We start from the raw sequence: 21947 nt of genomic DNA, 5'->3' as shown, positions 1-21947 counted from the left end.
GGAAACAATCAGCTGAGCATCATCAACAGATCTTTGAGTTTACTCTGGAACATAAGGAACTAATGAGTCAATGATTGGTAGAAACTAAATGGAAGTCTGCACATTGGATCAGATGTTCAGTGTGGTCAAAGACATTGGACTTGATTGGTGCAGCGTGCACAGGACACTCACTGCCACTCCATATACCAACCATGTCACGCTATGAGTACATTTTTTGTGTTTGATTTGCTGTGTTTTATATTGCATTTCTATTTGTCTTCATTTCCAACCTCTATTTTCAGGATTCTAATTCTGAAGGGTGCCACTTCTTATTCTATTTTTTAGTTAGCTCCAAATGTCTGCCACAAATGGAGCAACGCCTGCGAGCTAGTTCAGGCAGTCAACTCGAGCTGCACTACGTACACACACGTGACATGCCTCATTCCCCGTATCATTTACCAAACGCACCCCTCTTACTTTGGTGGTCTATTTAAAGGAACACGCCGACTTATTGGGACTTTAGCTTATTCACCGTATCCCCCAGAGTTAGATAAGTCCATACATACCCTTCTCATCTCTGTGCGTGTTGTAACTCTGTCTGACGCCCCCACCACTAGCCTGGTTAGCACAGATCCTGGAGGTAACCGGCTCCATCTAGCCTACTGCTCCCAATAAGTGACAAAATAACGCCAACATTTTCCTATTTACATGTTGTGATTTGTATAGTCACAGCGTGTACAAATAACAAGCTCACATGAGACACAGCCATCTTCTAACCGTATACAAACTGGGAACTATATTCTCAGAAAGGCGAAGCAGCTGCTACTTCTGCTACTTTGGCGGAGTGATTTGCTTGCAGCACCTGAGAAGCCCCGTGGTGAGGAGCAGAGAGTAACAGCTGCTTCGCCTTTCTGAGAATATAGTTCCCAGTTTATATACGGTTATATCTCATGTAAACTCATACTGCGGGGAGTGATGAGGTCGGAGTCTGGCCACCAAACACAATGTTTTGCTGTTATGATAAACATTTAAAACGCGAGTTGTCTGCCAGAACTCCTGCTGAGCAAACATCACGTTGCAGAAATTCTACTCACTATTTGAGTAGACTATTTGCTCACACCACAGCACTGCAACATTTCATTCATCTTTAATTTTGTATCTACTTTTAAGGCTTTTGACGTAAACTGGGCTGTATGCTCTTTTCAACTCCTTTTTGATAATGTTGATCAGGGTCCACTGGGGTTACCAGGGCGACCAGGGGATCCAGGAGATAAAGGAGATACTGGGATGCCCGGCCCGCTTGTAAGTTCTTTGAATTTTATTAAAAGAAGATAACTACGCCTTGAAAGAAATAGACTTAAACTGTTTATTTTACTTAGTTTTTTACATACATTTCATGTCTCCATTTGAACCAAACCTTCCTGTCACCATAAATCTGGAATTATTCATCATGAACTGCAGTGCTTCAAGATAACTTGTGATTTTCCTTTTTTTTTTTGAAGGGGACTGATGGAAAGAAAGGCGACAAAGGGGAGCAGGTATTGTTTGAATTCACCGTCTCTCTCTCTCTCTCTTATTGATGAGCATGTTGATTGGTTCTCCTGGTTGACGCCTTTTGATGATTCTTCTGTGTCAGTCACCGTCTTCACAACCGGCTATCCGTCTGTGACTTCATGATTTCTATTTTGATATGTTCAGTAATTAAGTTTGGCTTTCTGTGTGTGCCACCCTTCAGTGCACCTACTGTTTTTTCCTTTGTGTTACAAATATGGGTTGTGTCTAGAAGTGTGACATGTTAGATTTTTAACTGTGTCGTATTGTGCTCTTCTTTTGATCGGGCTGCCGCTGTCACAAAGGGAAAACCTGGACCTCCGGGAGAACAAGTAAACAAGCCTCTATTATCATTTTTGACAGCTTCTCATCAGTTCAGCCATGTTTGACAAGGACATTCGTTGTAACGAAGCTCATGAAGAACAAAAGAAAAAACACCACTCTCCCATAAGACCTTGGAGAATGAATGTATGTTCTCAATCTGCTGAAATTGTCCATCAATTAGCAAGTTAACTTTTTATTTCTGATTTTGTCCTTCTAGATTGTTGTAGACAACAACAACATACTGACCAGAGTGATTAAGGTAACTTGAAGAATAGCATGTAACATGCTTTATTTTAATCAGTTTATTTATTTATTTTTCATGAGGGAATTGAAGTGTATCTTCTCTCCTCTCTCCTCTCTCCTTTCCTTTCCTTTATTTTCCTTTCCCTTCCTTCAGGGTGAACCAGGAAAGCCTGGTGAGCCTGGTTTGAGAGGAGAATCAGGTGTGCCTGGGCCGAGAGTGAGTATCCTATCACATGTCACAAACATATATACTGCAAGTTGAGATGTACACTAATCACGGCTACCATAGATAGAGTGCAATCCCTCAAAGTATCACATAGAGCTCAAACAATCAGTCCATTAACGGATAAGTTAATTGGCAGAAAATGAAACGCTTTTATATTATATATATCTTCTATTTTTTATTATTTTATTTTATTGTTACTGTTGTCTTGACTTTATTGTGCAAAATAAACAAATTCAGTTCAAATGAAACAATAATGGTTAATTGACAAGTGTTAGCTCTAATTAGATTTAGTTGGTATTTTTGTGGACTTTAATAATTACTCTTTTTTGAATATTCCCAATATTTGAATATTTGTCTCTCTCCACAGGGTCCACAGGGTCCAGAGGGGAAACCTGGATTACCAGCACCATCTCCGGTATGTGTAGACATCATTGTTTCAAATCGCTTTTATTGTGGTAGTTTGTATCAGGAGGACTTCCATTTGTTAAAAAAAAAAAAAATTGTATGTGTTGATGTAAGAAACCGTTTGCTTTGCAGGGTGGTTCTGAAAGAGATGGACTTGATGGGTTACCAGGGAAACCAGGAATAAAGGTTATACTAAGAGTTTTACTTCAATTATTAAAATCTGACCATCCGAATTTCATTGAGCTTTGGGCATTTACAGTGTGAGCTTACTCACAAAATGTTTTATAATAACTGCAGGGTGACCAGGGACAGAAAGGAGAGCCTGGTCTGGTGAGTGCACCAATGTTTTTGGTAACATTATTCTGTTCCTAAATGGTAAACTCCCTATGAAGAAAAATGATTTGCTCAAACATTTGTTGTATGTGTGCATGTGAGCAGAAGGGACATAAAGGAGACCAAGGACGGTCTGGGATAGCTGGAATGCCTGGTTTACCGGGAACTCCAGTGAGTATCACTCTGATTTACAGCGCCTCTGCCTGAAACATTACCTATCCATTAGGGCTGCACAATATGAGGAGAATATGCACAATGTGACTAAAGTTGTTGAATATCACAATAACGATATTACTTGTGATAAACAGATATTTAAGTGTTCTCAGTTCTGCATTTCCGCTGCTTTCGGTATTTTGCTAAAATGCAACAAATGGACGAAAGGAAATCATTTCCAACATTCTTTTAGTGAACTAATTGAACATTGAATTGAACATAAAAGGCACCACTAAAAAAAAAAGAATGACAGTTACATTTTAAAGTGCCGTTTTCTGCTGATATTTTTTCAACTAACACCAAAAATCTCTGGAGCGTCTGTCGCGATGAGTCGCAGCCTTTCGCACTGTGTATATTGCACCAGTTGATATTGCGATGGCGATACAAAAACGATATATTGTGCAGCCCTACTTTCCATCCTTTATACATCTCTAATGATGACATTAAAGCCAATATGTTATAACGTGTTGTTTTAGGTGTGTAATTAGCATGCACTTTTTGTTCTCCCACCATAATAATCAATCAGAAAAATGATCTCCAGCGATTGTGGTTGTTTTATTTCCTCCGCTGTACAGGGACGACCTGGCATTGACGGGAAGAGGGGCCAGCCAGGAAAAGATGTGAGGAACATTTTGATCTGACAATTACAGCACAACAATGTGTGATACCACTGGATGATTACTTTCATGCTTAACATCTGTGCTATTTTGATAGTTTGAAATTGTTCCGATTTTCCAAATGTGTTATTTATAGGTGAATTATTAAAATTTCTAAATGTATTTTCTTTTCACAGGGAGAAATTGGGCTGAAAGGAGATGATGGCAAAAAGGTCCTTTTTAAATTTATTGCAACAAACTAAAACATCTATGAGGCTATTTTTGGAATACACATGTTAACGTTCCTCTCATTCCAGGGGGACAAGGGAGACACGGGTGTAAATGTAAGCGGTTTTGGGATAAAACAAATAAACATTGTTTATGAGAAAATTGAGCATCTTTAGATTGTTTTTCTTCCTTCATAGGGTAAAGATGGTAGTAAGGGGGAACCAGGACCTCCAGGTCTGCCTGGTAGGCAAGTGCTTGTCACATCTGAGGTACATATTACTACCTGCGTTGTTTATGATTTATTAAACGGGGAGGCTGATTTCTTTTTTCCAAACTCTTTTAAAATCAGTATATTAAACTGTATATTCAGTGTTTTACCTATAAGTGTCACCATGGCACATTTCTGTTTATTTGAGATTCAGAAAAACACTTAGACCTGCCTAGCAGCTAAGACTTCTTTTTTTTTTTCTTCTCAGGGTGCCACCATTGACGAAATTCGAGAAGCATTTCCAATCCCGATGGGTCCTCCAGGAGCTACCGTGAGTTTGATTCTTACACAGAACACGCTTCTGAATATTGAGCTCATGGCACATTATTTCAGCTGTTGCATGGCATAATCCATATTTATCCTGCACGATATCTGAGTCATCATTCAGCGATGACTATATATATATATATATATATATATATATATATATATATATATATATATATATATATATATATATTGCTTTTATTGTGGGTTGCAATGAGTCGTGTCATTATTTGCAAACAGTTACAGTATGGCGAGCTTGATGTCATGCATTGTAGATGCATGTTTCAATGTCTTGCTCCTCTGTTTCTGTGTGTTTAGGGTTCACCGGGAACAAAGGTAAGATGGTAATTGGGTTCATACTGAAACTGAGTTTAATAAAAACTGAAATGTTGGCTCTGTGGCTCATTTGTCTTTTGTTTGCAGGGAGATAAAGGAGAAAGAGGCCTGAAAGGAGACACGGTAATTTGTATTTGGTATCCCTCAAAAACATATGTATATGGAAATTACTTTATTTTCATTTGCTTTAATGTCTTCATAGGGTGATGCTGGAGCTCCTGGAAAATCTGTTGAGATGAAGGTGAATACAGGATGTAGTAATTCCTCCTCTGGGATACATGGTCTCAATTTGCACTTTTGACCAGTATGTTTTTCCTCTTCCTTAGGACATTGAAGTGATGTTTGAAGCCTATGGCATAAGGGTGAGCTCTGAGCAATACATTGTATACATTTTGAGGTTGTTAGAATTTGTATCCCAGTTTCACCTTCTCAATAAAACCTATTTCTCAGCTGCCTTTGCTGAAGGCTTTGATTGACCGGCTGCTGCAGGATGGAATAGAGGAGCTGCTTCATGTGCTCGGCACGTCCAAGAAAACGAAAGAAAACACAGAAACTCACACCTCCAACGTCATCACTGAGTACACAGTACGTACAGTAAACTCTAGGGAAGAAGTGTGTGAGCGTAAAAGGTTTCATGCCACATTGTGATGTATGCCTCATGGGATTATAAAACATTTTTACAAAACATCAATGTTTGCAGAACAGTAAACTGAACCCCCATGCATTCACTAAATAACTTTCAATACTTTGAACTCTCATTAATCAATTTCATGGTCTCGTATCTTTTGTGTCCTTAGAAAGAAGATCACAAGACTTCCAAAACAAAGGGCAATAAAAAACAAAATGATAGTTGTATTCTATTTGTGTTGTCTCAACAGAGTTCAGTGAAGTTTGACCTCACCAGCCAGCCGCTGAAAGAGTCAGACACCATCCAGGGCCCTGATTTAGATGGACAGCTTTCTAAAGAGTCTTTGACAATTGTAAGTGACCACATCTCCAGCTTGAGTCTTTATATCTTACAAAAAATCTTTAAAAAATCCTTCTGTATGATGAGATTATTAAACCTGTTTCCCAGACAAATCGTTGTGTCTCCAGGAGTTTTGATTTTCAATTCATTTTTCAGGTTATTTTTGATACTAGTTAAGTAATGTGCCGAACCATGTCTTGATTCAAGATACTAACAGAAGATTACTGAAACGAAAAAAGTATATACCAGGAACAAGAAGTTTCTAACCCGTGACCACATTTTTTTTATGTTTTAAGAAAAGTCCTGAAGGTTCAATAAAGGTGTAAATACAAAAGAAAGATTAAAAAGTTTTCAGGAGACAAGGTGCTGTCGGCCCATTCATGTTTAATTATACTAACTCTAGCAACACGTTAGAGAGCATGTTTCATCAGGGTCATCTTACAACACATTACAAAGAACACATTTTAATAAAAGTATAAAAAAGAAAAACAATCTTTCACAAACCACTCAGATTTTCACCCACTGTATATCGTCACTAATATGCTTTTACTCAGGTAGATGCTACTAGTCCAAATCTCTCACTTCCACTAATTCTGTCTTTTGGTGTGAAGGATCCTTTAAATGAAACAGCAGAGGGTCCCACTTTATGGAGCTTCACTACGCTGAACGGAGAGCAGGAGCTCGACCGAACTGAGACGGAGTTGAAGGGCTCCAGTGGGAAGGAGAGAGTAGATGAGCACAGTGATGGAGTATCTGCGCTCAAAATGAATCGGACTGTAGTCAATTCTACTTTTAATTATAATACGACCCAGGAGGTAAGGACATTTTACCATAAAGTATGCCAACTTTAAATCTATGATTGAATATATTTTGTTTCTACAGAGATAGTTAAGATCATTTTCAGCAACTTGGAATTAAACTAAGTTATTCGTGAACACAGTGGGATCTTAGTGTCTCACATTTCTGATGTTTTCCATGACATCAAATTATTATTATTATTATTATTATTATTATTATTACTATCCTTATAACCAAATATAATAATGTCATGGCAGCTTTCGGTCTCTAACCTGTGGCTAGCTTTCACATGATGTGAGGAAAAACAATGGTTGGTCATGTTTTAGTAAAAAAAATGGTAAGTATGGAAAACCTCAAATGTCAGACAAAGTTTGTTTTGTCTAGCATTTATGGTCTGCTGATGACAAAACGATAAAAATTAAAATGTGCATGTCAGACGGTTTCAGGGTTGCCAGAAACTGTGGCGGTTCTCCTCACTCAGGAAGACTCCCTGAAGAAGAACTCCGGACAAAAGAAGAAGAACCGGGAACGTGGGAAGGTAAAGCTATCATGGACATCTTATCATCATCATCATCATGATCATCATCATGATCATCATCATCATCATCTGTAAACATTAATGGGTTTGCCCCTGACTGATCAAAAACATGCATGAGTATTGTTTTATCTATTATATTCAACATAAAATACTATGTTAAGGAGCGTAGTAGTATTGCATGTTTTAGCTCAACTTTCCTACCTTCCACGTATTAACTGATTTTAGTTAATGCCACTAAAGTATGAAAATCATAGTATAGTATAGTTCAGCAATTTCATAAAACATTTAAAAACACAACAGCGATAAATACGGTCATGATCCAAAGTCAGTGGCTGCCTGGAAGGAAGGACATCAATTAGGGCAAGGTAATTTTATTTATATAGCACATTTCATTGCATGTAAAGTAAATGTGCTTGACAATAAAGTGCGTACAGCAACACATTGCATTAGAATATATTAGAATTTAATGAGAAAATCTAATAGATTTATGGAAAGCCTCCAAGTATATTTGATTTGTAATGAATGGGTTGAAACATGCAAAACCGCCAGTGTGGTCCTATACAAATAGGTCTAAACCTTTTTGGTAACTTCAACACTAAGGGCTCCTAAACATCTTTATGTTAAGCTGTTGCATTCATGTTTGATATTCATTGAGTACTTATATAAATATCTCCCTCAACTTACAGTATCAACCTCGTAGTTTCATACTTTTATCATCATCATCGACGTCTGAAGCATGAGAAACCTTTATCTTTTTTCTCTCCGACTGTGAACTTAACCAGGGCAAAGGAAATAAAGGACGACATAAGAGGCAGAGACAACGCCTGGTAAATGTCCTTGAAGGGGTCCAAACTAAACCTAAAAACTTAACTTCACTTCTGCCCCAACTAAACAAAATAAAAACCAACTAACACAGCCATCTCACCCTGCAAAATGTAAGCACAGACTCCTGACACTGGCTGTCGCTAACATGACTTTAACGTAACATTGTTTTTGTGTAGAAATAACTTTTAGTACTTCATGAAAATAATCATAATAAACTAACTTTTAAAAAAAAAAAAATAACAAACAGAATTAACCAGTTATTGTATAAATGGTGTGGCTATTAAAACTAAAAGCATGCATTTGTTGATAACAGCATTTTGTTTGATAATGGGTTGCTTTGTAAACGCTTGGTATTGTCCTCTTCCAGCCACTGACACAAATGTTAAATTATGATATGTAACAGAATCTTCCTGTAATTATTATCACTTCTCATTTATCCATAGACAAGTGAGGAGGACACGCAAGAAGAAGAGGAAGAGGATTTTTATAACGGCGAAGAATACAGTTATGAATACGAGGTAGGCAGCTGCTGCGATGAATGACTAATTCTTGAACTGTGGGAAACTTCAGTTTAAAGTGTTGATTGATGACGTGGGGTTGTTACAGATTTAGAGCGTTGTCATGGTGGGAGGCTTCTTGCTAACAGACCTGTCAAACTCATAATCAAATTAGGTTTTAATTTTTTTAAATAGCAGCGTCTCATCTATGCCCATACTAAGGACTGGAGAGAGTTGATTAATGACACACCCACTACCTGAATTAATCATTAAGAATAAATTACTTTGTCATTACAGCCCACTGCATCTGCTCTACGCGTCATCCACTGGAGTATCTGTAGGTTGTAAATGTTTAAAAGTTGTAATGAAATTATTATTTATTTTTTAACAGGAAGAACTTTCCCCAGATTATCCTGCGACCTCTCAGGAGAGGAAGGACAACAGACAGGTAAACTTGCTTCAAACAGCATGTTCTCATCTGTTTCAGCTGGATTGGTAAAACATTTTATGATTAATTTTTAATGTAAAATATGTTCCATGTTTGTATCATATGCAGCTTGAAGTTCAAACAGATGCAATTCCCCATCCAATGGATAAAAAGGTGTGGCATTAATAATTATGTAGCCCAGATGATAACAAAAAGTGATTCACTGTTGTAAGAAGGTATTCTGATACAAAGTAAGCAGAGACACCTGAGCTTATGAAGAATAAGAACCTACTTATGCTGTTTTTATCTTTTTGTAGGAGGAACAATTACCCACACACAGTCCTGCCCAGTTAGAAACGTTGACGGGAACCTCCAGTTATCCTCTAACATCCTCCACAAACAAACAAATAGATGCAGAGGTAATCTTCACTCAATGCATGATGTATTACACAATTTTATTTCGTATTTTGTTTTTAACAAGTACACAAACACAACCAAGAAACAACAAAACAGGTCAAAAACCCCTCAGCCCAATACGTCCACTGATATACAGGGAATAAAGAAAAATTGACCATGCATGCTAAGAAATGCTGTATCTCCAGTATATATATATAAATAAATAAATAACTTTTCCATTTAAATGAATGAGAAAGTGTGTCCAAACTTTGGACTGGTACTGTATCTCTTATCTTCACTCTCACATTCTTATCTCTCCTTTTATTGTCAATGACCAGGATGAAGTTTCACTTCCTACACCTCCCATCACAACAGAAGAACCAGACAAGGTAGAGCTTTCATTTGACTTGAATCTTAACTGAATGTTTCTGAAGCCCCTTGCATGTCTTGGAATGCAAATCTCTTTTATATACACTTAACACAAGACGACTGAAAGTGATGGACAAGTGCTTGAACAGAGAACAGGCTTCACTTTCTCATATCATAATATCATGTCATAATATATAGTATTCCATAAATAAGTAAGTAATGAGCACTTGGCATCATATTTTCTTCTTTCTACTTCCTATGAAATTTTCACCAGTGCAAAAAAATGTGCACATGCTTGTATAAGGCTAATGTGAATACAATGGGAATGAAAATAAACCATCATAGGGACATTACCAAGTATGAGACAGGACAGCATTTCTGAGCAGCATGCTTTTGGCATGATTTCACTAAAGTTTGCCTGAATGGAAATGAGCAGAAATAGTCAGTTCCAGAGAGTTACTTTTAATACTTTGTCTCTCTCATTTTTTTAAACAGGATGTCTCTTAAGTCCCAAGAGACTGTGACTATAGGGTGTTAAGCATTCATAAGATAGCACACACTACATGGAGCGTGTGAATAAACTGTGAACTGTTTTGCTGATGAGGAGCCCTGAACCTGAGGAAGGACTTCTTTCTACACAGACGAAGTCACTGACCCAAAGCTATGGCCAAAGTTCATATCTTGTATGATGGCTTTTATTTTGAGTAGCACTCTATAGAAAATCAGGCACTGCTGTTAAATTATCAGAATTGTTTCCTCATGTCTGGGTTATTTTCATTCTTCACTTTGTTTAATGTAAACCTTGTAGCCTTTAACTCATCTACAACTCCTAATTTATTTATTAAGACAACTCTGTAACAAATAAATATCACATCAGATAAAACACAAAAACTTGTGCCAACAATAAATTTACTTTTGACAAGTTGTATTGAAATTTTATTTATTGTTTTATTAGTATATTTTTACTTCACCGAACATCTTTGAACGCCAATGATATTACTCAGAATGTAGTGGCATATAAGCATATCTGTAGCCAGAACAAACTCATTTTTTCACTGGTGAAAATGTTCTGTTATGTTGTTTTGTCTGTTTAACCTCTCTGTGCATGTATCCTTCAGTAAAAAAAATTCAAATAACTTTCTAAGCAAGTCTGTGTCTTTCTTTCTTTCTTACATTTGTACCCTCATTTACATCAAAGCACACACATAACTACAGCTGTTTGATAGGAAGCATCAAAATGATTGTGAAAAATTTGCTCATGAGGAGTTTTGGGGGGGCTTGACAGGTGCCTCAATCCCAAATCAGGGTGAAGAAAAGTGCCCCCTGGCCTGACTCCATGGTAAGTGTCACCTGGTTATGGAGACATTGATTAATTATAAAAATGGCAGTAGTAATCATTTTTATATTGTAGGTGTTCATGCCAGGTGCCCCAGGTGGAAGAAGTCGTTTCAAGGAGGCACAAAAAGTAATTTTGTCCAGTCTTAAAAATGTAAACTTCATACATCTGATTCAGATTGCATCACATAAAGTATAAAGCCCATATATGACACTTGCCCCCTTCATTTTTAATTTCAGCATCTGTCCTCTGGAGCTCAAGGTTACAACAGCTGGAATGTAAGTCTGTTATCAATGATAAGAAATAAGTATTAATCCAAATGAAGATGGTGCAACTTCTAGATACAGTACATTGGTTTGTGTCATAAAACGTGTTTCTCTAGCAGAAGAAGCAAGAAAACTCTGACCTTCATACACACACCAGGGGGCAGAGGCAAGAATGGAGGGAGAGGCAGCGATACAGTGATACAGAAACACAAGGTGGAGGAGAGGAACAGACTGAAGCTGAAGAAGTGGAGGAGCGGGAAATGGAACAAGAGAAAGGAGTGGAGACTGATGGGTATATAGAAACAGGCCCTGATCCAGTCTATGGGGAGGAGGAGAGGAGTGGAGACTACGACTGGGAGACAGAGGAGGACGTTGATCGAGAGAGGGGAGGAGAGGAGGAGGACCTGGAGATGGAGAGAGAGAGAGAGGAGCTGGAGAAAGAGAGGGAGGCCGAGCTGGAGTTGGAGAGAGAAAATGTAGAGAGGGAGAAAAAGCTGGAGAGGGAAAAAGAGCTGGAGAGAGAACAAATGGAGAGGGAGAAAGAGCTGGAGAGGGAGAGAACAGAGCAGGAGGGGGAGAGAGACTTGGAGAGGGAGGAGTGGGAGAGGAGGAGAGTGGAGATAGAGAGGGGAAGACAGGGGGGTTATGATGGAGAAACTGGACAGCCATACCCATACCCTCCAGAGTATTTTTATCTGAAGGTAAAGGCCTAAAGTATTCATAACACGCTCATCATTATGAAATACTCAACTTGTGTTCTGCACGTTCAAAAGAAGGCAGAATAAATGTCCATTTTAATTATGCAATGCTTTAATTTACTCCACATTTCTTATACAATAGGGACAACCAGGTGAGAGTGGAACACCAGGACGAAAGGTGACTAACGATATTTTAAATATTAAGATGAAACTTGTGAAGCCAAAGACACAATCAGAAATGTTATGAGGTAAACATTCCATGTTGATGTCAGTTACTCTAATATTACAGGACTTGATAACAATAAAACAAAATTGAGCCCGACTTAATGTAATTTAAAAAACAAAAACTTAAGCGTTTGAATTTTAGCCACACTAATTTAAAGGGTCAGTTCACCCATATATCATAAAACATTGTTTTTACTTAAAGCGTAACTCTCGCCAAAATGCAACCTAGGGTCTTTTTGTGAATGTACCCAAGTCAAACTTTCGTTTAAAAGCATATTTAGGAAGGAAGCGTCACTTTTAAGATTTACCGTATTTTCGTTTTTCGGTCAAATGGCCTTTTGAATGGGAGTAATAGGGGCACTTTTATGCTAGCCTCAAAATAGCTATTTTTAAAACACTAAGAAGGCTCGACACAACATGAAACTTTGCTCCAAGTATCACCAGGAGCTCTACACATGAACTTGAGCATTGAGAACATTGTTTGTGTACCCAGAGTTTACTAAAAAGAGAGGTTTTGAACAACTCACCGTAGCTCTTGTTGTTTCCGTCCGCTACCACCTCGGCAGTCAAAACAAGTCGATATCAAAACAAGTAGCCACAGATTTAGTATATCCCTTGTGCACTGGTGTAGTTAAGGTGTAGAACCCCTGGTGATACTTGGAGCAAAGTTTCATGTTGTGTCGAGCCTTCTTAGTGTTTTAAAAATAGCTATTTTGAGGCTAGCATAAAAGTGCCCCTATTACTCCCATTCAAAAGGCCATTTGACCGAAAAACTAAAATACTGTACATCTTAAAAGTGGCGCTTCCATCCTAAATATGCTTTTAAACAAAAGTTTGACTTGGGTACATTCACAAAAAGACCGTAGGTTGCATTTTCGCGAGAGTTACGCTTTAATGTACCTACAGGTATTTAGTTGTGCAAGAGTTTTTGTTTCATTTGGCCAGATTTGAGTTACATTTCTTAGAGATTTCTCTGGAGTTTAGTTTGTGGTGGTCGGAGGATTGAATAATTACATTTAAACATGACTAAGAGTCTACAGTCATGCTAGCAGCTGAGTGAGGATACAATATAGTGGTGCTTTGAGCTAAATGCATGGTCACAATGACAATGCTAACATGCTGATGTTGAGCATGTATAATGTTTACTATGCTCACCATTTAGTTTAGCGTGTTAGCATGCTAACATTTGCATTAAAGACAAAGCGCACATAATCGAGGCTGATGGGAATACCATTAGTTTTTGCAGGTATTAGATCCTGAAACTTATACATGAGCACATCAAAATCAAAAACTAGCTGCATGGGTAGACACCACTAGAAGTGAATGAGGCTTTTGTACTTTGGGTGAACTCACCATTAAAACTGAACTGCATTTGTGGCCGGTCAGCTCAGTTGGTAGAGCAGGCGCACATATATAGAGGTTTGTTCCTTGATGCAGATGGTCCAGGGTTTGACCCTGACCTGTGACGGTTTTCCTGCGTGTCTTCCTCCTCTCTCTCCACTTTCATGTCTGAGCTCTCCTATCATTAAAGGCAGAAATGCCCATAAAAAACTTTAAAAAAATAAAAACTGAACCGCATTCTTTCATTGCCAGGATTTACTGAGTCACTGATATCTCACTGATTATACTAATTTAAAGCATCATTATCATCATTCTGAGATCACAGAGTAAAAACGACAGTCGCCACACGAAATGTGCCACCAGTTCATCATCGCTGCTCTCCCCCACCTACCCACAGTGCATCAGCAATGACATCAGAGCTGAGGGTGAACTTCTCTCCTGTCTCGCCTGTCAGTTAAGCCAGTTGAATCTAGGCCTTTGATGTCATCCTCTGCTCTATTTCTGTTTGACTGGGAGACAGTAGATTAAAGCAGACATTAATAATTCCCCTTGTTAAACATGCTGACAAGTCTGCTTATTCTTTTGTGTGTGTGTGTGTGTGTGTGTGTTTTTTTTTTATTTCAAATTCCTCTGTGTTGGTTTATTTTGGCTCAAGAAAAACAATGTGCTGAGGCACACTTTCTAACTGAAATGCACTGTTTTTGTCCACACTTTTAAGGGGGAAATTGGTGAAAATGGACAAAAGGTAAATATTTATAAGCTGTTATTTGTTATTTTAGTTCATAACAGTGAAATCTTGGAGTTGAGATTTTATTTTAAAGGAATGAAATATGTTATAGACATGTTTGTTTGTGTTTTTAGGGAGAGCCAGGCATCGGCCACAGAGGTCCAGAAGGCCAGGCGGGTCCTCCGGGACAGAAGGTGAAATTTCAAAACAATACAAGCAATCTCTTATTTATAACATCCCTCTAAATCAATTAATCCCCACAGTCTTTTCCTTCGTGTTCTCGTTGATTGACTTTGCTCCTCAACGCGGTTTTAATTTAGCAAATGTAATTGGCTCAGTGACTCACTGAGTCATTTCAAATTGTGTTTGAGCATTTTAATTGATAAAGGAAAGAAGGCCTTTATTTGAAAGCAATTATTCAAAGGTAATAGAATAGCTGAATAATTACATTTCATGAAACAAGTGAGCTTTAACTGTGTGTTTGTCTCCCAAACATTTCATTTGTGTCTGTCTTTCTCTCTCTCTTCCTCTTTCTCTTTACCTCAGGGTGAACCAGGTGAGCCAGGGCCTCCAGGTGCTCAGGGCATCCAGGGTATCCGTGGTAGCGCAGGCATGCAAGGCTCCCCAGGCCTTAGGGGCCCCCCAGGGGACCCAGGAGAACCGGGCAGAGAGGTACATCATCATATAACAGTTTACAAGTCGCCATTTAGCTCGCTTTGATCAGGAAAAATGAAGACAGTGAAAGCGTGTAAATAGATACTGTATAATTGTGAATGAATGTAGAAATACACAGAGAAGGTTGTGTTATTGGTGTTTAAAAGAGACATTATATGTTTTTATGTGTTGATGCAGGGGGACCGGGGTAAAAGGGGGAAGAATGGATCACCTGGAGCTCCAGGACTTCGAGGAGCAGCAGGACCTCACGTACGAAAATAAGCTGTGTCTGATTTTAGTGATCTGTCATGGGTCTACTCTAAAAGAAATACATGTATAATCTGATACATTTAGCAATAGTTTCACATATGAAGTATGACTAAACATCTTTAAATAAGGATTTGACTCTGTTTCATCATCATATGATATAAGGGACATTTTATCGTATTGCCAACTTGAAATGATGTGTAAGGATATTTTCTTTTCCTACCACTGCATCTCTCTAAAAAGGGTCCTCCTGGTGTTCCTGGAGGCAAAGGAGAAAAGGTACTCTATATAATATATATATGATATTTGAGTAGCATTTACTTTTATTTTGTTTGGCCCTTTAATCCGTCACAGTATTATAAGAACTTAGTTTTGTGTTTGTAGCAACATACTGTTATTGTCATTTTGATCTGTGCAGTGTAAAAAGATGACTTTATCTTGTCCTGATCAGGGTGACAGTATTCCTGGAGAGCCTGGTGCCAGGGGGTTGTCTGGCTTCCCAGGCAGAAAGGTGAGTTGAGACAATCCCTGTGATGGTGAACAACAGTTTGAACAGGTTTAGTTTGTGTTTAGGTTCAGCAAAGTCCTGATCTTAGCTTATGTAATGTAACATATCACTCCCTCACTGTTCACCAGATAGACTGTTTCTGAGACAGTTTAGGATGATCTAATCGTACCTGCTCTACCTATTCTGGCTTTCAACGTATGTTGTTTAGCACAGTCCTGTAATGTTGGTGGATTATGCAGAAAACTTAAAATTTCTTTACTTTTCTTTTCTTTTCAGGGTGAAAAAGGAACTCTAGGTATTAAAGGAACTCCTGGGCATTTAGTAAGCAACTTTTCAAAACCATACAACTGAGAATAAAAAATTCATTTAAGACTATTAGACTTATGAGTTTCACTTGGAGACTAAATCCTTTCATTTGATCCCTTTTTGTACTAGGGTCTAAAGGGCTTGCCTGGCAGCAGAGGTGAAAAGGTGAGCTGTTATTTGAGCTGTTATTTCACATGATTTGTCACAATTGTGTTTGTCATGTTTTTAAAATGTATCTTTTCATATGATTCCTTCACTTAACTCACTCACTTAATGAATGATATACTAAAACTGGATTGCTACGATGTTTGATGCCAATTTGGTGTCTCTCATTCCAACATCAAATCAACCCAACGTCAAATCCTTAACTATTACATCACTATAGATAGATTGATAGATAGATAGATAGATGATAGATTTTTGGGCTCATTTTGGAATCTGATGAAGCAGGCAGCATACATACTTGTAAACTTCTGTGCTGTTTTCTGACCTCTTTCATCCCCAAAGTGTGTTCACCAAAAGGACTGCATCTAGTGACTTCATGTTTTACTATTTACAGAGCAGTGTCTGTAAAAATCTATACACCAGGTTCACAAAACTTATGAAGGTGCTGCAATTTCTAAGATGATTCCCACATGACTGGCTGTTATTGCGTCAGCAGTGCGGTTTGAGTAAAGAGGGCCACCTTACCATTTCAGTGTTTCGATGTCTGTTCAATGTCTCGTACAGAAGGTGTCAGCAGTCCACACAGCATTCCGGGATGGGAGAAAAACGTGCTCTGGTTTATTGGCATTTCTTTAAACCAATCACGATTGTCTTGGGTGGCGGTAAGCGCCGGGTAGAGCCACGGTGCTGCTGCAAAATAGCCTCTGGAAGAAACTTGTTTTGGTGGAACTTGTGTACGTTCAAAAGTTGTTTTAGTCGTGCAACAGAAAACTCAGATTGGACAGATAGTCTAGCTAGCTCTCTGGATTTACCCTGCAGAGATCTGAGAAGCAGTTAACCATAGTCCTCATAAATCCACCGGAGTTTAAAATTCCAACACAAAGAAAGCGGAAGGAAACAGACATCCGGCCGAAAAGAGTGAAATCTGGCAGAATTTCCGGTGGAAGTGGATCGATAAAGACTACAACTGAGTGACTCATGTCCTCTTGAAAATGCAACTAAAACTTGGTCATGTTGTGTACAATATGTTCTGTACAACAACCAAAGGCTGATTACATTGAACTGGATTTTAATTGTATAAAGTAATATAATGTGCTTTTGTTGACACATGGAAATTAAATAATGTTTGGAAAGTCGTTTAAAAAGCATGTTTTTTTGCAGGGTGAGCGTGGGTTACCTGGAGTTAGAGGCGAAAGGGTATGATGATCTTCATGTTTCTTTGTCAGTTCTTTCACATGCAGTTTGTACACATACAAGGAGTACAGTGTAATGATTGATATGCTTGATATATTTCCATGGGAATTTGTATTACTTGCTTTATCCTTTGTTACAGATTACATTTATTATTCACAATTTAATACCTTCCTACAGGGGAGTGTGCTTCAAATCCAAGGACCCCGTGGATCTAAGGGTTCCAAAGGAGAGGCGGTGAGATCCTTTATCATTTTTGCCATCTGGTTTAGACTCAACACAATTCAAAACCACTTCATTTGTTCTTACGAGGGCAATTGTACTCAGCCTGACACCACCCAAATCGACAAATACACAAACAATAAATAAGAGAAGAAAAAAGCTAAAACAATCAAAGGCTACACACCTAGGAATTAGGAGGAAATACTTTATGAATACTATAGATATACAAACATAATCTAAAAGCACACATGAAGTAAACAAATAAAGACCTATGAAGAACTGAGTAGATGTTTTGTTTCAGGGTGAGCGAGGCCCACCAGGTTTTGATGGTGACAAAGGAGAAAAGGGCGAGGACGGTCCTCCTGGAGTCAAGGTAATATATTTATTTATTTATTTATTTAGAGAAACAGGGACAGCGTACAATAAACATTAACCTCAAGAGGAGAGATGCATAGTACCAGGTTTTAGCTCAAGAGCTAATTTTCACCCGTAGTCCCTGGGCAGGCTGATCGTAGCTAAAATACATAATACATCATACATTGACCAAATAAATATATAATATAAAAAAGGTCATATTCAAACCTTTCATGTACTCAAATCTACTCTTTTAGACCTCAGAACACACACTTACACATACACATACACATACACACACATACATATATCCGGTCACATGTGGGTACAAATTTGATTTGACAAAAGCCATGTCTTTGCCTGTCTTGCAAACGTGTAAGAGTTTGTGCTTCTTATCAGCTCTGTAGGCAACATATTTTACTGACGAGCGGCCACACAAGAAAAAGCATTTATTCCAAATGTTGTCCTGCGTTTAGGGATCCTACATTCACCTCGCACTGTAGATCTAGTTGCTCGAGCTGTTATTTCAGAGCCCAAATATATGAATTCTTTTAGTGGGGGAGCAGTGGTGTCATGGAGGATTTTATACATCAAACACAGATTTGTGTGGATTATCAGATTTTCAAAGCTAAGAAATTTGTATTTTACAAGAATATGACAGTGATGGAATCGTCTGCCTTTCTTATCATGAATCTTTAGAGAGCTTTTATATAATGACTCAAGTGGCCTGAGGGCAGTTTTAGTAGCCTGTGACCATATCCTGATGTAAACATTAAAAACCGCAAAGAAGAAGAATACTTTCCACGAGACATTTAGAGCATGGAAATGCAATTCACAGCAGTAATGTTAGACCGGTCGTGATTAAGTCTCTGACAAGACTATTATCAAATTGCTTATATAATAGCTTTATCCTTTGATTTGTCATTAATGGGACTGCAAAAAAATCATAATAATGGAAGTATTTTTTTTATTGTTTTTGAAAGGGCATAAAGGGTGACGCAGGCACTAAGGGGGCATTAGGGCGTTTTGGAGCACGAGGACCAGTAGGCCAGAAGGTAAATCTTTACACTGCAACAACATTAGTTTAACCATTCAACACTTTTATGTTAGTTCTGTGTGTGACATTGTCTTCTTTTCTTACAGGGAGATCCAGGAGAGCCGGGACTCAATGGAGTGATGGTAGATCTACAATACAACATAAGCAAACACACATTCAGTGATTATAACTTGAGCCAAAATTCAGTTTTACCTTCACTGACAGTAACACCCATGATGTGATTTAAGGGTCGCAATGGGGATCATGGAGGGGACGGGGCCAAGGGGGACAAAGGAGACATGGGACTGCTGGGCCAAAAGGGCAATCAGGTACATTGAAAAATCAATATATAACTAATCCTGACATTTGATTTTTTAAATTCATCATCATTTATTTTATTTTATTTTTTTCACAGGGTGATCCAGGAGAACCAGGCTTACCAGGAGACAAAGGGGAGAAGGGGGAGAAGGTGGAGGCAGATATTTGTTACAGTTGTCCCACTCATTGTTTAGTTTTTTTCAACTCTGCTTTTATTTAGTGGAGTTATTTATGGAGTTGCAGCTTCTCTATTTGCATGATATTGCTCGCTATGTTACCATTTCTTTTACCTGCCATTACAGGGTTTCAGAGGTGTACCTGGACGCATTGGGAGTCCAGGCCTGGATGGAGAAAAGGTTAGGCCTGAATTAGCATCTAGACCAAAACTGAGTTATACGTTATCTCACAATGTCGTGAAGAAATCCTGTCATTAATGTAGATAACTCTGTCTATGCGAAACAGGGAGATATGGGGTTGCATGGCACCCCTGGTATACCTGGGCTGAACGGACTCACAGGGCGCAAGGTAAACATTCAAGTGTACACATATTTTTCTTTCTCCCATCCCCAAACGTATACAAACTCACTACTCTCATAATGTGATATCACTTTAGGGCGATAAGGGACAGGGAGGCATCAATGGTGTTGATGGTGATCCAGGAGTGAAAGGAAACAAGGTTAGTAAATTAACATTAATATCACTGGTCGTTATCCAACTATTATCACCACTGATTATGTGCTTGGGACAGTTGGATATATCGTTCAATTCTCAGGGCAAAGAACAGCATAACAACATATTCTCGTTCCATTCAGGGTGCAGCAGGTTTCTCAGGTTTCCCAGGGTTTAAAGGGTCAGCAGGGAATCCAGGAAGGGATGGAGATCAGGGACCACCAGCACCCCCAGGACCCCGTGGGGACACAGGGCCTAAGGTACAGTATTCCTCAGTGTATTTGGGGAAATATGACACTGACTTTTATCATCATTTTAATGCTCTTATCAACATGAAAAAGTGGATCAGCTTGCTTTGTGCAAATGTTTTTTTTAAGTTTGTTCTTAGTTGTGGTATCCATGTGCTTCTGTCTGAAGCATAGACTGTTAATATTAACATACAGTCTATGGTCTGAAGTCATCCATTGTAGCCTGGCTTTGACGAGGAGGCGGAGAATTCGCATCAGCTGTGTGCTTGGTATCAAGTGGTATTTCAGACTGGACGTGCTGCGATGATAGCTCAGTTCACAACAACAAAACACACAGATCACTTTGGTCTTGTCAATGGAACCATTTGGCAACTTTTTAAAAGTAAACTTTCCATTCAGAATCTTATTGGCATCCATTTCGGCGTCTCGCGCTCGCCATCCACTCAAAACGTAACGTTAGCCTACTACTCTTTGGCCGGCTCGCAAGCCCAAACAAGTGTGTGTGCAGCTGTTGTTTTGTTTCCGGTCTAGCTAGATCCGGTGTGATGTTGTAGTTTTTCTAACGTTACTAGTTGTTGCAACAGCATGTGAAAAAAACTACAAAGTTTGCTAGGCCAAAAAGAACGTTAATCTCGCGATAAAGAAATGTGCGCCGTTAAAATGGGTTTGCGTTAACCGCGTAATAACGCGTTTAACTGACAGCATTACTTAATACAATGGCATACTTAAGTCAGACTTTCATACATAAAAACTATGTTTGATGTGACAAGAAAATAACAAAATCAATGTTTTTCTTGGGATCATACAGGTAGGGTTAAACATAAATATGTACATGAATAATTAATAATTAGTTTTCTTGATACAGTAATTTGACAATATAGTATGTTGCTAACGCACAATAATATGCCCCAAAAGATTATTAGCAATGATGCGTGACCACTCCAAGCTAGTATACCCTGTATTTAATTGTTATTCCTCATATGGGACAGAGCAGGTACTTGTCCAAACACACTCAGTCTTTAAAAAAATACCTTTCTGTAAAAAAGAAAGTTACAAGAGAAGAGTGAGAATGTGGCAGAACACAATGAACAGGATGATGAGCTGAGCTTGATTACAGTCATCACCATGTCTGTGCCTTGTTCAGAGGGACTTGCAGCATGCGCTCTGTATACTGCAGCAGTGAATACAGCACAGACATGTCCTTAACACACACACACACACACACACACACACACACACACACAGAAGCCTATTTCCGTCTGCAGCTTTCAAGTAATATCTTACTGAAATAGCTCCTTTCAGCTACAATTACCAGACTTTCAGGGTTGGCAGAGAGTGGCTGAAAACCTCTAATGAGGATATTCCAAGGATGTACCTAATTGCTTTGTCTTTCATACTGCTCAGAAGTGAGTGGGTTGCTATGGTTTTGATCTTGTATCCCATTATACATAGTCTTGTTAGCATAGTATGAACGAAATTTCAAAACTTACAATGTGTTTTCTCTGTGCTCACTTTAATTTTTGTCAAACAGGGGGACAGGGGCAGAAGGGGCAAAACCAAACCATGTCAGAGGGGAACACCCGGGGCTCCAGGACTAAGAGGAGAGAGTGTGAGAGTCGTTCATGAACAC

At 38.6% G+C, this 21947-nt stretch overlaps 1 protein-coding gene across 4 annotated transcripts in view; it reads left to right on the top strand.

Moving 5' to 3' along the window:
* col7a1l (collagen type VII alpha 1-like) overlaps positions 1-21947 on the top strand; it is a 61366-nt gene that overhangs the window by 31520 nt on the left and 7899 nt on the right. For 2 of the 4 annotated variants that reach the window (XM_035996211.1, XM_035996210.1), the window contains exons 51-103: positions 1210-1281; positions 1482-1517; positions 1836-1862; positions 2072-2113; positions 2252-2314; positions 2700-2738; positions 2861-2914; positions 3026-3058; positions 3167-3232; positions 3850-3894; positions 4068-4103; positions 4188-4214; positions 4296-4367; positions 4575-4637; positions 4952-4969; positions 5057-5092; positions 5172-5210; positions 5296-5331; positions 5420-5554; positions 5848-5949; positions 6548-6751; positions 7171-7272; positions 8055-8099; positions 8541-8615; positions 8986-9042; positions 9151-9195; positions 9339-9440; positions 9756-9806; positions 11072-11125; positions 11198-11251; positions 11362-11400; positions 11508-12089; positions 12229-12264; positions 14371-14397; positions 14514-14573; positions 14926-15051; positions 15232-15303; positions 15544-15579; positions 15752-15811; positions 16085-16129; positions 16244-16279; positions 17441-17476; positions 17651-17707; positions 17994-18065; positions 19030-19101; positions 19190-19225; positions 19331-19411; positions 19498-19551; positions 19703-19756; positions 19863-19925; positions 20014-20076; positions 20213-20329; positions 21849-21926. In XM_035996211.1, the coding sequence (XP_035852104.1) occupies positions 1210-1281; positions 1482-1517; positions 1836-1862; positions 2072-2113; positions 2252-2314; positions 2700-2738; positions 2861-2914; positions 3026-3058; positions 3167-3232; positions 3850-3894; positions 4068-4103; positions 4188-4214; positions 4296-4367; positions 4575-4637; positions 4952-4969; positions 5057-5092; positions 5172-5210; positions 5296-5331; positions 5420-5554; positions 5848-5949; positions 6548-6751; positions 7171-7272; positions 8055-8099; positions 8541-8615; positions 8986-9042; positions 9151-9195; positions 9339-9440; positions 9756-9806; positions 11072-11125; positions 11198-11251; positions 11362-11400; positions 11508-12089; positions 12229-12264; positions 14371-14397; positions 14514-14573; positions 14926-15051; positions 15232-15303; positions 15544-15579; positions 15752-15811; positions 16085-16129; positions 16244-16279; positions 17441-17476; positions 17651-17707; positions 17994-18065; positions 19030-19101; positions 19190-19225; positions 19331-19411; positions 19498-19551; positions 19703-19756; positions 19863-19925; positions 20014-20076; positions 20213-20329; positions 21849-21926 (3732 nt within the window). The remainder of the gene's footprint in view (positions 1-1209; positions 1282-1481; positions 1518-1835; positions 1863-2071; positions 2114-2251; positions 2315-2699; positions 2739-2860; positions 2915-3025; positions 3059-3166; positions 3233-3849; positions 3895-4067; positions 4104-4187; positions 4215-4295; positions 4368-4574; positions 4638-4951; positions 4970-5056; positions 5093-5171; positions 5211-5295; positions 5332-5419; positions 5555-5847; positions 5950-6547; positions 6752-7170; positions 7273-8054; positions 8100-8540; positions 8616-8985; positions 9043-9150; positions 9196-9338; positions 9441-9755; positions 9807-11071; positions 11126-11197; positions 11252-11361; positions 11401-11507; positions 12090-12228; positions 12265-14370; positions 14398-14513; positions 14574-14925; positions 15052-15231; positions 15304-15543; positions 15580-15751; positions 15812-16084; positions 16130-16243; positions 16280-17440; positions 17477-17650; positions 17708-17993; positions 18066-19029; positions 19102-19189; positions 19226-19330; positions 19412-19497; positions 19552-19702; positions 19757-19862; positions 19926-20013; positions 20077-20212; positions 20330-21848; positions 21927-21947) is intronic. The other 2 variants (XM_035996212.1, XM_035996213.1) reach the window with 2 other exon arrangements.

Source organism: Sander lucioperca, chromosome 20 (assembly GCF_008315115.2).
Source record: "Sander lucioperca isolate FBNREF2018 chromosome 20, SLUC_FBN_1.2, whole genome shotgun sequence".
Classification (NCBI taxonomy): domain Eukaryota; kingdom Metazoa; phylum Chordata; class Actinopteri; order Perciformes; family Percidae; genus Sander; species Sander lucioperca.
Note: the sequence above shows the minus strand (reverse complement) of the source record. Positions and strands in the feature narration are given on the sequence as shown.